This window comes from Odocoileus virginianus, chromosome 9 (assembly GCF_023699985.2).
Source record: "Odocoileus virginianus isolate 20LAN1187 ecotype Illinois chromosome 9, Ovbor_1.2, whole genome shotgun sequence".
Taxonomy (NCBI): domain Eukaryota; kingdom Metazoa; phylum Chordata; class Mammalia; order Artiodactyla; family Cervidae; genus Odocoileus; species Odocoileus virginianus.
In genome coordinates, this window is record NC_069682.1 from 48,509,926 (window position 1) to 48,524,289 (window position 14,364).

General features: G+C 47.0%; 1 protein-coding gene across 3 annotated transcripts in view; it reads right to left on the minus strand.

Moving 5' to 3' along the window:
- Positions 1–1,752: 1,752 nt before the first annotated feature.
- Positions 1,753–14,364, minus strand: part of DNAAF9 (dynein axonemal assembly factor 9) — a 177,668-nt gene continuing 165,056 nt past the window's right edge. For all 3 annotated transcript variants that reach the window (XM_070472353.1, XM_020882894.2, XM_020882893.2), the window contains 6 exons: positions 14,074–14,180; positions 13,684–13,758; positions 8,323–8,528; positions 7,097–7,162; positions 5,721–5,814; positions 1,753–5,153 (listed from right to left, as the gene is read on the minus strand). In XM_070472353.1, the coding sequence (XP_070328454.1) occupies positions 5,041–5,153; positions 5,721–5,814; positions 7,097–7,162; positions 8,323–8,528; positions 13,684–13,758; positions 14,074–14,180 (661 nt within the window). In that variant the 3' untranslated portion in view covers positions 1,753–5,040. The remainder of the gene's footprint in view (positions 5,154–5,720; positions 5,815–7,096; positions 7,163–8,322; positions 8,529–13,683; positions 13,759–14,073; positions 14,181–14,364) is intronic.

Here is a 14,364-nt window from a genome sequence, read left to right on the forward strand (position 1 = left end):
ATGACCCCAGATTTTGGGGTTGCCTCTGGAGAGGGAGGTTGGGTCTTGCCTTAGGGTGTTGAGCCTGTTAGTGGGATAGAGGAAGCTTACTGCCAGCAGAGAAATCACTAAAGATGGAAGGAGGAATCTGATGACATCTGAGACCCGCTGAACTTGAAGCTGGTACTACCCTGGACTCCTCATAGAGCAACCAAGCCATTCCATCATGAACTGGATGTAGGGCATAGTGAGATTTTCTTTGTGCTGTTCCCTAGATTATATAAGATTATATGGTAGAAATGAACACATCAGCATTCCTCTGTGCTCCTCAGAGTTATCTGATTTCAGCGGCTCCACCTTCTGCTCCAAATCATTTTCCACATGTCTGTCCCACCATGACGCCCTGATTCTGGGACTCTGGTTTGGTCAGGCATGCCCGTAGGGTTCAGTTCAGTAGCCACCTTCGTCCCTGCTGTGGACCCCTGGTGGGAAGGGCCCCCTTCTCCGTCCTCGGACATCTGAGTCCTCCTGGTCCTCTAAAGATCATCCAGCCCTGGAGCTCTTCACCATTTACTCTCTGCCTCTCCTCCCTGACAGTTCTCTGGGGGTAATCCCCACACCCTGGTAGTTTCCAGGAACTGCAAGTACAGGAGCTCCATCGAGGTTCAAGCCCTATAGGATGGGGCATGGGGGAAAGAGGTGGGTGTGTTGGGAGGCTCTGGTAAGCAGGTTGTGAGGAGGGTGATAACCTGTGGCCAAGACCCCTCCCCCAATTCTCTTCATCCCTTGCAGGCAGTTTTGCGTTTGGTTTGTACATGACTGATTCATCATATCAAGCCTCCAAACCCAAGACTATCTTCCCAACCTTAATTAGAGGGAGGCTGTGGGTGGAGCCTGCACCCTCCCCCTTAAGCCAGCGCCCAGATCCTCCCAGTGGGACACTTCCTTTGTCCAGAGGCCTCTGCGTTGAAGGTGGGATAGGAAGCAGGGTCTCTGTGGACATTGGTGGTGACTCCTTCTAGTCAGCCCTTTTTCCCTGAAATGATGGAAGCCCCTTATCCCAGCCTGGGTAGATAGAGGATGTGAGTGCACCCCCAGGCCACAGTGCGCCACCTGCGGCAGGAAGCACACAGTCATTCTGCCTTCCCTAAGAGCTCTGGGGGCTCTGCTGGACCTCCCCCTTGGACTATGTGGTTCCAAGGCCCGCCTGGCTGAGGGCGCACCGGGAGGGGTGCTCGGATCTTACAGGGTAAGGGCAGTGACTCTGCCCCCTGGGCCCTTCATGCCTTGCTCATTCCGCATTATTAAAGCGGGACTGTGGCCTCCTAGTGGGGCTTATGGCCAGAATTAAACCGAGCTACCAGCCTGTGAAGCAATGGTTCTTAATACAGCCTGGTACAGGCCAGGTGCCCTGACAGCCAAGACAAGCCCGAGGGCAGCAGATGTGGTTTCTTAGGGTGAGGTGGGAGAACTTCTCTCTGGGGCCCCGGGAGACCCATGCACCCACAGCTGGCTTCCCGAGCTCCTCCTTGGGATCTGGAACTCTCAGAGAGTACCCACCCCAGACCAAGGTGGCCTCTTAGGAATTGTATTCACGGTAGCAGTGGCTCAGAGCTCTGGGGAGGAGAGTCAAGTTCCCAGGACCCCTCCTGCAACAGCCCCAACAGAGGCGTTCCCAGGGAAGCTGCAGGGAGGTCCCCAATCCCAGTTCACCTCCTTAATCCCCAAGAACACTTTGGGACTATAGCAACAGGCAACTACTGGAGGCCCTGCTTGTTCAGTGACAGTTTATTGGTCCTTAGCATTACATCTCAGTTAACAAGGTAAATTCACATACACAACTGCAAGTAAAAACATGAAAATAATATAAAAATAAATTGAAAGCTACTCTTATATATTTACTGAAGTAGTGTAATAAATACTATAATAAGCAAAAAGCTTCAATCACACAATTGTTTCACTGAAGTTACAGTAGTGTTTGTAAATAGTTTTAAAATTTAAGTTACAAATATTAAAGCACTGAAAAACTAGTATAAAAGTCAATTTTGGCACGTAAGTGAGCTCTTCTGTCATTAGTATTTGACAACCTGGGACAATAAGGAAGCCATTTCTCACCTACTTTTTGAGGTACAACTATCCATCTAGGTCAGCAACATGGCTGGAATACTTAATAGCTTATAGTCTTTAACTTTTCCCTTTTGAGAAGCCCGAAGAGCAAACCCAGAGCTTATTACTGTGCAAAAGTTTTCAAAATCCTAATAGAATTTAGGAGGGTACTTTTTGTGACCCACAGGGCCTTGAGTCTAGGCCTCAGGTCAGAGCCCCCAAGACTCTGCGGGGCCAGTGCCGCTCCTTGCCAGTGGCCCCTTCATAGGGTGATCCCTTTTCTCCAATATCTGCCTCCTCTTTTCAATCAAAAAAAGAAAAATCCCACATCAAAATGTAAAATAACCTATAACTTCAGCGACTTCAACATTATCACACTCACTCGGGGTGATATAAAACTGAAGCTGCTAATAGGAAAGTTGGCAAAAAGCATTAAGCTCCTGGAGAACTCTGCCTGTCCCTGGGAACCTGATGTCTCTGCTGGATCCCTGGTATCCACTTCTTTTTGAAAGAAGTGGTCAAAATTTCAAAATTTTTGAAGGTCAAAATTTCAAACACAGTGTCAAGGCCCTTCCTCAAGAGACAGCCTAAGACACCACACCCCCACCTGGAGTGCCCAGAGGAATCAAGTGGATATTAAACTTCACATTAAAAACCCAGAGGCCCCAAAGGTTCCAGAAAGAGCAGTGTGGGGAGGAAGCATCCTCCCAGTCTCAGTTCTCAAAGAGCTCACGCAGCGTGCCAGCGTGCCTCTTCACCAGGGCACAGCCAGTGTGCCCCAAGGAATGCCCTTTCGCCAGTGTGCCCTTCACACTCCCAAGCAGGCTGAGGAGTGTCTGTGGAAGCCTCAGCCAGTTTTGCCTTTTTGGCTTTGAAACTTAACGTTTGACTTTTTTCAATCACAGTTTCATATTCAAGTTGAGGTAATCACAGTTTCCCCTCTAACAGGAGAGGAATTGGGACAGTGGGGCAAGTTGGTGAGAGAGCATTTCTATGGACAATGGTCAGAAACCAAGACCACCAGGAGGTATAGCCCCACACAGTGTTTAAGACCCACTTTTATGGGTGGGCTTCCGACCCCTCTTTAAAAACTCTTTTGTGTAGCAGCCAGGAAATGGCTCAAGCTCCAAGAAAGAGAGCATTCATTTAAATGTTACAGCAATCTACCTGAGGCAGATGGCCTGTTGTCCCCCCACCCCCAACCTCCCCCAAAAAGGCTGCTCAAGTTTGAGTTTTTAAAAAGAGCTCGGTAGAGCTAAAGGAAGCTACAGTAACTCATTGCTTATCTCATAAATTGCACTTAAGATCTTGGTTATTGATTCTGAAGCAGAGGAAGGCCTACTGTGGACCCCAGCCTCTGGCCAGCTAGAAGTGAAGGACTCCTAGACTGGGGCTCCACATGTGGGCCCTTGTCACCAGCAGCTTTGGAGCTGGGACTGGAGCACATGGGTCTTTTCAGAAGCCTTTCTTCATGCAAGAGTTCTTAACAAATGGTATTTGGAGTACTGTTCATTTGGCTTCAAATGCAAATTTTCTTCCAACATTAAGTACATTTTACTAGCAAGCCTTTAACAACTGCTTTACTACTTGCATGCAGGCCTCTGTGTGACAGATCACATGTGCTCCGTCGTTTTTCTCTCTCCTCTGTGCCAGGACCCTTTCTCAAAAACCCCTCTACATTACTAAAAACTTTGCTGGTTTTGCCTATGTGCTCCTTTCTAAGGCATGCAAAAAAAAAAAAAATTGTGAAATTCAGAAAGCATTTACAATCTAGGCAGCTGAGGCGCTGAAGTCCTAACAGACATCTCATTAGTGACCTCTCTCTTCCCTGTACTAATTCTGGAGGTCAGGCATGGGATACACTTGAAATTCCCCTCTGCTTTTTAGTCCGGCTGGGAAAAAAGCTACTAGAAGGAATTCTAACTTCCATATTGGAAGGCTCTGAAATTCCTGGTTCTCAGAAGCCAAGCTAGTCCAAGGCCAGCAATGATGCTTGGGGACATGAGCTGCCTAAAGGTTGGTCTGAAAACTAGGCTTTCCCTGCCAAGACTGAGGGGAGGTATGGGTGCCGGAGACTGAATGCCCTTCAAGTGAAGATGTCCCATAAGTGATCAGAATCCTGGACCTAAGACTATGCAGTTGAAGGACACTGCCCTTAAGAGTGAGGCAAAACACTGCCAGCAAGGCCTGAGCAGCAGTTTTTCTCATCCCACAATTATTAGGCAAACCAGACTGATGACATGAGCGGAGCTCAAAACCAATCCTAAGGCGGACTGCTTGTGTCAATTCAAAAGCCATACTTTTGGAAAGCAACAAGTCTTTCTCCTCAGTTTAGTCCATAAGGGAAATTCCCTCATTTTAGAAGAAACTGTTGATTTCAGTCCAAGCTGCTGTCTCTGATGGTTGGGATTGGCCAGGGCTTGTGCTGCTTCCTCCAGGACTGGGCACAGGGTCAACAGGGACTGAACCTTCAAAGGAAGGGGCCGAACCAGGGAGGCAGGCATTCCACTGGGGAGAAAGGCTCTCCTGGGGCAGTGTCTGAAGCCTGAGGCCTATGGTGGCCTGGCCCCCCCAGCCATGACCACAGTTTGGGCAGCCAGGATTCTTTGTGTATCAATAGCTACTCTGTGCAATCCAAATGCTTCTCCCCACCCTCACACAGTGCTGCGACAGCCCAAAGGAAATACTGTTATCAGAGACCCAGGGGTCCTGGACTGCCAGCTGCAAACCAAGGGAAGCGTCTGTCTGCTCATCCTCCATGAGGACCCCCGCCTTCACCCCGCTGCCAAATCAGTGGTGCAGGCGATGTTCTTCAGCGCTGTATAAAGACAACATGCACTCAAGCAGCACACAAAGGCCAAGAAGAACAAAGACAGCTCTCTAGGGAGAGGCCTTTGGAAGAGCTGAAGTTAAGACACCCTGTTTTTAAATGTCCATCTCCAAGATCTTCTTCCTCTAGGGCTTCTGCTCAAAGAGATCGTGATACTCCTGCTGCTCCAGCTCACGGTTATACTTCTCAATTTCCCGGTTGGCTTCTTCCACGTAGTCATTCATAAACTGGTCCATGACTGGCACCTCATTAAGGAAGAAAGTCCTGAGCCTGCGGGCCAAGGGAGCTGCCCAGGCCAGAGGAATCTGTATAGGCTGAGTGACTGCTCAGCCTGGACAGAAGGAAGCTGACTGGCTTTTTTTATATACTGGCAGCACCACAGCTACAAAGAACAGGACAGTGTGACAGAGGCTGACACAGGGCCCTTCATGAGCTCCTAGGAATGAGCCCTTCAGCTTTCACTAGCACACAGCAGCACCCCATCCACCTTTTCTACAGATTAACTATTGTAATCAGACCCAGTCTCCAGCTTGTAAATTATGACTCCCTGATGACCACAGGATGTTACCACAGCTGCATTTAAATTACAACCCACGAGGAACCTCAGCCATCACTGAATGAAGGAGAAATGTAATTTTAATGACTGTAAGAGGACAAAATGAAAAGTCAGCCTCTGTGACTTGCTGTGTATTCCCAAACCCACCCTGCACCAGAGGCTGGGCTGTGATGGCTCTAGCAGACACTCTCTTTACAGCTAGGCTTTCACACCCCCTCAGCCTCTCTGCCTCATAGATTCCAAGGATACGTGGGTGAAAATCAGTCTTGTCACCAAAGAAGTTGACAAACTGGGTGCCATTATAAAAGTAGCCTGCAGGTAGGGGGTCCAGGTGGCGTTTCACCTGTAGGAAGAGAGTCCTGTTAGAATTAAGCTGACCATTTTCTATAATTCACTCATTCATTAAAAATAAAAACAGGGACTTCCCTGGCAGTCCAGTGGTTAAGACTGCGCTGCCACAGTAGGGGGGTACAGGTTCGATCCCTGGTTGAGGAATGAAGATCCCACATGCCACAGGGCAACTAAGCCCACACATCACAACAAGAAGCTTGTGCACCTCAACAAAAAGCCCACGAGACCCAGTGCAGGCAAAAAAAAGATATGCCAGGGAATTAACACCATCACACCATCCCCACAGCAGCCATCAAACAATGAGTGAAAAAAAAAAAAAAAGAAAGAAAGAAAAAAAAAACAAAACAAACAATGAGTGAAGGAGGTTCTCCTACCTCTCAGGGAGGAACTCTGGAATTCCTAATGGGATTAAGCCCCAGATGCCCCCAGTGATACTGGTTTGACAATACACCTTTCTCTTCTCTCTCTTACTTTCCCACTTTCCTATTGGTAGCTTACAGAATCACTTCCCAAATTAACTACCTTCACTCAAATCCTTGCTTAAGGTCTACATCTGGGGAAACAACACTGCTTGCCTTCTGAGGTGCCCTTGGTCTCCTCACCAGGAACATGCTGAGTTGCTGTTGGAATTAAGAGGTCTTTCTCAAGTCCACAGCAAGGGCTCCTGGACGTCCAGAGTCCTGCCTGCCTGCCCATCACTGGGACTGGTGACACAGCTCATATAGACACCTGGACTCTCTGGCCCTTTTGGCCTTTGCCCCCAAGCCATCAGGAGAAGGCTTCAGCGTGGATGCAGACTGGGGCAGAGCCTGGAGTCAGCCTGGAGTCTGAGCGGGTTCCTCAAGGGGCCTTTTGCTGGGCCTCAGGATTCCACAGCCTGCCCATGAGCAACTTCAGGATCTAGACAGTTTTTACCTGGGCACTTGCTGGTTTATATCTAGGACAGAGGAAAGGCAGGGGACAGCTGTTCTGCAGCTGCTTGAACAGGATGATAAAACAGAGCTCCATGTCATTCGTTCCCCCCACAGGCACTGGGTTCTCCTCAGTCTCATGACCACATCAATACCAGAGGTCACCTGCCCTTCTCGCTGAGGCTGCAAGGCCAGCTGAGCTGAGGTTTCTCTTTACCCAGCTTCCCTCTGCAGCCTGAGAGAAGTAGGACCTCCAGCATGCCCCAGTAAGAGCCATCTCACTCAGGAACCCTGAAGGACAGGGCTGTGCAGAACCGCCTTGGGACACTGAGGGGACTTAGGCCTCCGAGACGGAATACTCACATGAATGTTCCTGATCTCCTGCTGGGTCAGCATCCCCCTGGTCTTCAAGGCTTTCCTCTGAGGCTTCTGTGCAGAGAAGTAACGGGGGTTAGGTCACAACAGAGCTGATGGAGTACATGGAAGGGTTAGGGTCAGAGCTCTGGGGCTGGTTACATGACTGAGATGCCAGCAGAGGGGGAAGCACAAGTGCCGTCATGGCCTGGATGTAATACCCTGCCTGTCTGCCCCTGGAGAGCATCACTTTCCCCCCAGAGTCCTACATGCCAGGGGGGAACAACTGGCAGAACCAGACTGATGCTTTTGTAAATAGGTATGTTTCTGCCTCTTTGAAGATTCTCAATCCTAAATCCCACCAGTGACAGACATGTAGACAAAAGGACTGGAGGTCTTATAGTCCAATACCATTTAAGAGTTTTTTCCCAGTGACTAAACAACAACAACAACAGCCAGTGAGTCTGAGAAAGACACAGTCTGCAGGCAGTCATCTCCCCTTAGTATAAAAGACAGGTCACAACTTGGCATGTACAGTAGACCTGGGCTGCAGCCAACTCTATTTCCAGAGTTCTAGGATAAGCTAAACCTCAGACCGTGCACTGAGGCTTAGCACCCAAAGCTTGCAGCATATTAGATGATTTTTAACTCCAGTTCGGATTTTTTTCTTTGTAGTATTGGACTAATGATGCCTGTGTGTATCTACAGGCAAGCCTCCTCTTCCCCGTGCCTCTCTCTGGGGCTTCTGCTGTCTATGCTTGGAGTCTTGGTTTGCAAAGGGCTCTAAGCATATCTTTCTGTATCTCCATTCTAGAGAGAGAACCAAAGCACAGGAGATGCTGGGCTCAGAACACAGGAGAGGCTATGAACTAGGTTCAGCTAAGAAGACATTTTGAGTTTAGTACACTAAGCTCATCCAGGGTCCATACAAAACAACTAGGTTTCACCTAGGTCCTGGTTAAGCCACCTAATAACTCTAGTCTGCCATGGGAAGTAGGAATGGAAATGGCTTAGAAAACCTGGGCTCACAGGATAGTCAGTAAAACAATTCTGCCTAGAGTTTGCCTCAGGGGCTCCCTCCCACTCTGAGTCCCTGAAAATGCTGGCTGAGCCTGGGACAGGAGAACCAGTGGTGAGAGAGCAGGGAGGGTGGAGGGGCTTCTGCCTCAGGGCCAGCACCAACCCCGAAGTGTCTGGTCATACTGGTACCAGATCTGTCTGGGCTTCGAAATCACCTGCTTAGCCGACTGCCGCAGCCAGTCCTTGACACTTTCTTCCTTCAGGGAGCAGCCTATGAACACGAGGTAGCATTCCTGCTGCCCGCTGCTGCTTTGAGGTGAGGTTCTGGAGTCAGGGGGTGGTGTGGGTCCCTCCAAAACTGGCACGATACTCAAGGAGTTGGCCAGAGTGTTGTGGCAGACCTCCATCATCCTCTCAGAGTCTGCAAGGAGAACACTTTAGTCCCTGAGACTCTGCCCCTAGAGGTTAAGGTTACACTAAGACTGGTAGTGCAGCTGGGTTGGGAACAGATTCCCAAGACATGCAGGAGGGAGAACTGATATGACTGGCAGCAAATCAGAAAGGATGAAGTAAGAAAGGGAGGAACAATGTAAGTTTCTAGCTCAGCTGATTGGGTGATCAGGTGGACACCATAACCCAGAAGGGGATTACAAGAGGAAGAAGAAGTTTGCAGGCGGGAGGAGAAGAGAATGACTGCATCTGTGGCATTTGAAAGACTGTGGGACCCTGAATGGGAGCCACCTTCACAGTCATTATAAGAAGGGGATGGCTCAGGTCACTCCTGTGGAAGAGATCGTTGAGAAGCAGGGAAAGCCCCCCTGGCAGAGGTCAAGGGGGTGGGTTTCAGCCAAGGCCTGAGAGGCCAAGGGAAGAGGGCATGCTCAACAGTACAAGTGCCACAGGAGGGTCACATGGTGAAAGGAGAGGTGACTGGGTTTATAGGCCGAGGAGCTGGGGGCTAAGATCTACTGGAGACACAAGAAAAGGGTAATGGTCCCCAAAAAGGCATGATAAGAACTCTAAAACAAAGAGAGGTTTACCTTGAACAAGAAAGGGGTCAACAGTTGGTCTAAATAAGGAAGAAAAGGAGATGATGATAGGGCAGAGGGAAGATGAAGGCATGGAGACCACTGAGGCAGGTTGGGAACCGCCTGTTGAAGCCTGAGCGAAGAGGGCTTGAGTAAGGGGCTTACAGAGAGGGGCCAAAGTTTCTGATTCAATAACATAAACTAAACCAAAGGTTAAGGACCAGAAGAGATTCTTTCATACAGACTCTGTCACCTAATTTTCCTATCTGAACTCAGATGATTCCATGCTTATAACTCTCAGGGGCTCCTGTTGTAGACATTCCTGGTTGCCTACCCAGCATCCTCTTCCTCCAATATGAATTTCCCATGGTCAACGTCTAGTTGATCTTGGCCAATGACAGAAGTCTGCTGAGGAATTGATAGAGCCACCCACAGGAATAGCCAGCCTCTTTTGTCAGCTGGATGTTCTGTCTGGATGTGACACCTAGCCTGCAGCACTACCTGGCAACCATAAGGGGTGAAAACCCAAGGAAAAGCTGACACTAAGAATGGAAGCACACAAAAGTCATATATTACCTGGGTCTTCGGTGGTCTTGCTACACTGCCAGACCTCTTGATTTCTTGCTATGTAGCTAACACCTGCTAGTTGAGCAGGAGTTTTCTGTTGTAACTACCAAAGATGCTGTAACCAGACACACTCCCTTACATCCTCCCCTAGGCCCCAGCCACAGTAAACTTTTTTTGGTTCCTGAAATATGCCCTTTTTGCCTCAGATCCACAGATCTTTTCTCTGGAGCATTCTCACTGTTTCCAATGTGGAATTGACTAGCTCCTTGTTTTGACAACTTCCCTGAACCCCAGTCCAGGACTGACTGACTTCAGGTTGCAAGGGCTCCAGTGGTCAAAGGCTGTTAAACAGGTCTGCTGAAGGGGAGGGGAGGAGAAGCAAAGTAGAAGGCTTGAAGACTCTGGCAGAAACAGATCCAGAGCCAGAGAGCTCAGCACTGGGGTAGCTCCTGGTGACACGGCTATGAGGAAGCCATGGATGGCTCAAGACAGGTGGGGTGTTTAAGTCTCCAGAACAAGAAAGTCAAGGAGCTGTGAGGAGAGGCCCTGAGCAGGTGCATGCAGGGGCAGGAAAACAGATCCTCCACTGCAGAGCAGAAGGGCCTGAAGAAAGACTGGGACCCTCAATGAAAGGGAAGACTGGAGGAGCCTGATGGTGTAAGACCCAGAGGGGAGGGTTTTTTTTGAGAGAGTCTAAGAGTCTAAGATTGATCATTGCCTTGTCATGGCGATTGGGCTTGTGTAACTCAGTGAACCTATGAGCCATGCCGTGCAGGGCCACCCAAGATGGACGGGTCATAGTGGAGAGTTCCAACAAAATGTGGTCCACTGGAGGAGAAAATGGCAAACCACTCCAATATTCCTGCTTCAAGAACCCCATGAACAATATGAAAAGGCAAAAAGGTATGACACTGGATGATGAGGTTCCCAGGTCAGAAGGTGTCCAACATGCTACTACTGGGGAAGAGTGGAAGGCAATTACTAATATCTCCAGAAAGAATGAAGTGGCTGGGCCAAATGGAAACCATGCTCAGTTGTGGATATGTCTCGTGGTGAAAGTAAAGTCCAATGCTAATAAAGAACAGTATCATGTAGGAAACTGGAATGTCAGATCCATGAATCAAGGTAAATTGGACATGGTCAAGCAGGAGATGGCAAGAGTGAACATTGACATCTTAGGAATCAGTGAACTAAAATGAATGGGAATGGGTGAATTTAATTCAAATGACCTTATATCTATTATAGTCTGTGGGCAAGAATCCCTTAGAAAAAATAAATAGGGGATTTCCTGGTAGTAGAGTGGTTAAGACTCTGAGCTCCCAATGGAGGGAGCATGGGTTTGATCCCTGGTTGGGGAACTAAGATCCCACACGCTGTGTGTCCAATAAAAAAATAAAACAATTAAAAAAAATAAAGAAAAAATAAATAGCCCTCATAGTCAACAAGAGTCTGAAATGCAGTACCTGGGTGCAATCTCAAAAACAACAGAATGATCTCGGTTCACTTCCAAGGAAAACCATTCAACATCACAAGTACAAGTCTATGTACAACATATGTACAAGTTATATACAACATCACATAAACAAGTCTATGCCCAAACCACTGAGAGCAAAGAAGCTGAAGTTGGCCGGTTAGATGACCTACAGCACATTGAAGAATTAACACCAAAAAAAGATGTCCTTTTCATCATAGGGGATTGGAATGCAAAAGTAGGAAGTCAAGAAATACCTGGAATAACAGGGAAGTTTGGCCTTGGAGTAAAAAGTGAAGCAGGGAAAAGACTAACAGAGTTTTGTCAAGAGAACAAGCTGGTCATAGCAACCCTTTTCCAATAACCTCAGAGATGACTCCACACATGGATATCACCAGACAGTCAACACTGAAATCAGACTGATATATTCTTTGCAGCCAAAGATGAAGAAGCTCTACAGAGTCAGCAAAACAAGACCTGGAGCTGACTGTGGCTCAGATCATCAGCTCCTTATTGCAAAATTCAGGCTAAATTGAACAAAGTAGGGAAAAACCACTAGGCAATTTAGCTATGACATAAATCAAATCCCTTATGACTATAGAGTGGAAGTGACAAATAGATTCAAGGGATTAGAACTGACAGAGTGCCTGAAGAACTATGGATGCAGGTTTGTTACAATGTATATGAGGCAGTGACCAAAATTACTCCAAAGAAAAAGAAATGCAAGAAGGCAAAGTGGTTGTTTGAGGAGGCTTTACAAATAACTGAGGAAAGAAGAGAAGTGAAAGGCAAGGGAGAAAAGGGAAAGATATACCCAACTGAATGCAGAGTTTCAGAGAATACCAGGGGAGATAAGAAGGCCTTCTTAAATGAACAATGCAAAGAAACAGAGGAAAACAACAGAATGGGAAAAATTAGAGATCTCTTCAAGAAAACTGGAGATATCAAGGGAACATTTCATGCAAGAATGGTCATGACAAAGGAAAGAAACAGTAAGGACCTGACAGAAGCAGAAGAGGTTAAGAAAAGGTGGCAAGAATACACAGAAGAACTATATTAAAAAAATGACCTGGATAACCATGACGGTGTGGTCACTCACCTAGAGTTGAATATCATGGAGTAAGAGGTCAAATGGGCTGTAGGAAGCATTACTTACGAACAAAGCTAGAAAAGGAGACAATTCCAGCTGAGCTATTTAAAATTCTAAAAGATGATGCTTTTAAAGCACCATATTCAATATGTCAGCAAATATGGAAAAGTGAGCTGTGGCCACAGGATTGGAAAAGGTCAGTTTTCATTCCAATCTCAAAAAAGGGCAATGCCAAAGAATGTTCAAACCACCATACAACTGCTCTCATTTCACATGCTAGCAAGGTTATGCTCAAAATCTTTCAAGCTAAGCTTCAGCAGTATGTGAACCAAGCACATTCAGATATACAAGCTGGGTTTCGAAGAGATAGGAACCAGAGATCAAATTGCCAACATTTGTTGGATCATGGAAAAGTAAGGGAGTTCTACTTCACTGACTATGGACTTCTGCTTCACTGACTATGCTAAAGCCTCTGTGTGGTTCACAACAAACTGGAAAATTCTTAACAGAGATGAAGTACCAGACCACCTTACCTGTATCCTGAGAAACCTGTATGTGGGTCAAGAAGCAACAGGTACCTCCAATTAAAATAAATAAATTTTTTTAAAAAAGCAGCAACAGGTAGAATCAGACATGAAACAATGGACTGGTTCACAATTGGGAAAGGAGTACATCAAGGCTGTATATTGTCACCCTGCTTATTTAACTTATATGCAGAGTAAATCATGCAAAATGCCAGGCTGGATGAATCATAAGCTGGAAAGATTTCTATATCAACAAGCTCAGATATGCAGATTATACCACTCTAACAGCAGAAAGTGAAGAGGAACTAAAGAGCCTCTTGATGAAGGTGAAAGAACAGAGTGAAAAAGCTGGCTTGAAACTCAACATTAAAAAAACTAAGACCATAGCATCCAGTCCCATCACTTTATGGCAAATAGAAGGGGAAAAAATAGAAGGAGTGATAGAGTCTTTGAGAGTACCATAGGCCATAAGGAGATCAAACCAGTTAATCCTAAAGGAAATCAACCCTGAATATTCACTGGAAGGATTGATGCTTAAGCAGAAGCTCCAATACTTTGGCCACCTGATACAAAGAGCTGACTCAATGGAAAAGACCCTGATGCTGGGAAAGATTGAAGGCAAAGGAGAAGGTGTGGCAGAGGAAGAGATGGTCAGATAGTGTCATTAATTGAATGGACATGAATCTGAACAAACTCCAGGAGATAATGGAGGACAGAGGAGCATAGCAGGCTATAGTCCATGAAATCAAAAAGAGTCAGACACAATTTAGCAACTGAACAACAACAACAACAAGAGGCATCAGTGGTCTGCTAAGCATCAGCAGAGGCTATGAAATCACATCACGAGATGTGATCACTCCACAGTGCAGAGGTCCCAAATCCAAACCCGCAGTTACCTGAAAACTTCACTTTGCCCAGGATGTGGTAGATGTTTCCAGAGAATGGACTCGGCTTGATGGAGGACTGAATTGCTGGTGGAGGAATAGGACAGGGTTGTTACTTATCTGGGGGCAGAGGCCAAGGCCAGGGCAGCACAGCTGGGAGGGTTAGACACTAGAAAGGCGCCTCCTCTAGTGTTCACAGGTACTCACACCAGTTCCTCCCCCAGTGGCTCTGCCACTGTACCCAGGGGATGGGACACCTGGGTCCTCAAATTCCTCTGCCTCCTTTCAGACCCAAATGGTGAGAAGAGACAGCACACTGGAAATCAAAATGGTGCCTGAAAGTGGGGACAACTCTGGGGCACTCCTTTACCGGTGCTGGGACATGTTCCAGTCAAGGCTTACCTTTACACTTGGCCACAAAGCGAGTCTTCTCCAAGGGACGACCAAACCATACACAGATCTGAACCATCAATGGAAATACTGATCCAGCATCAAATTTACCTTCATACCTTAAAAGGTTTAAAAAATTATAAATATAAGTAATTGGGGCTTTGAGTGTTATTACATACTACATTCGATAGAACTGTGTATTATCATATTTGAATTCTCCCATACCCATATTCCATTTTGTGTACAAAACACCCATTTGAAAGCATTTATGTCTCTTTCATCTTGAGATTGGAAAGCATGTTT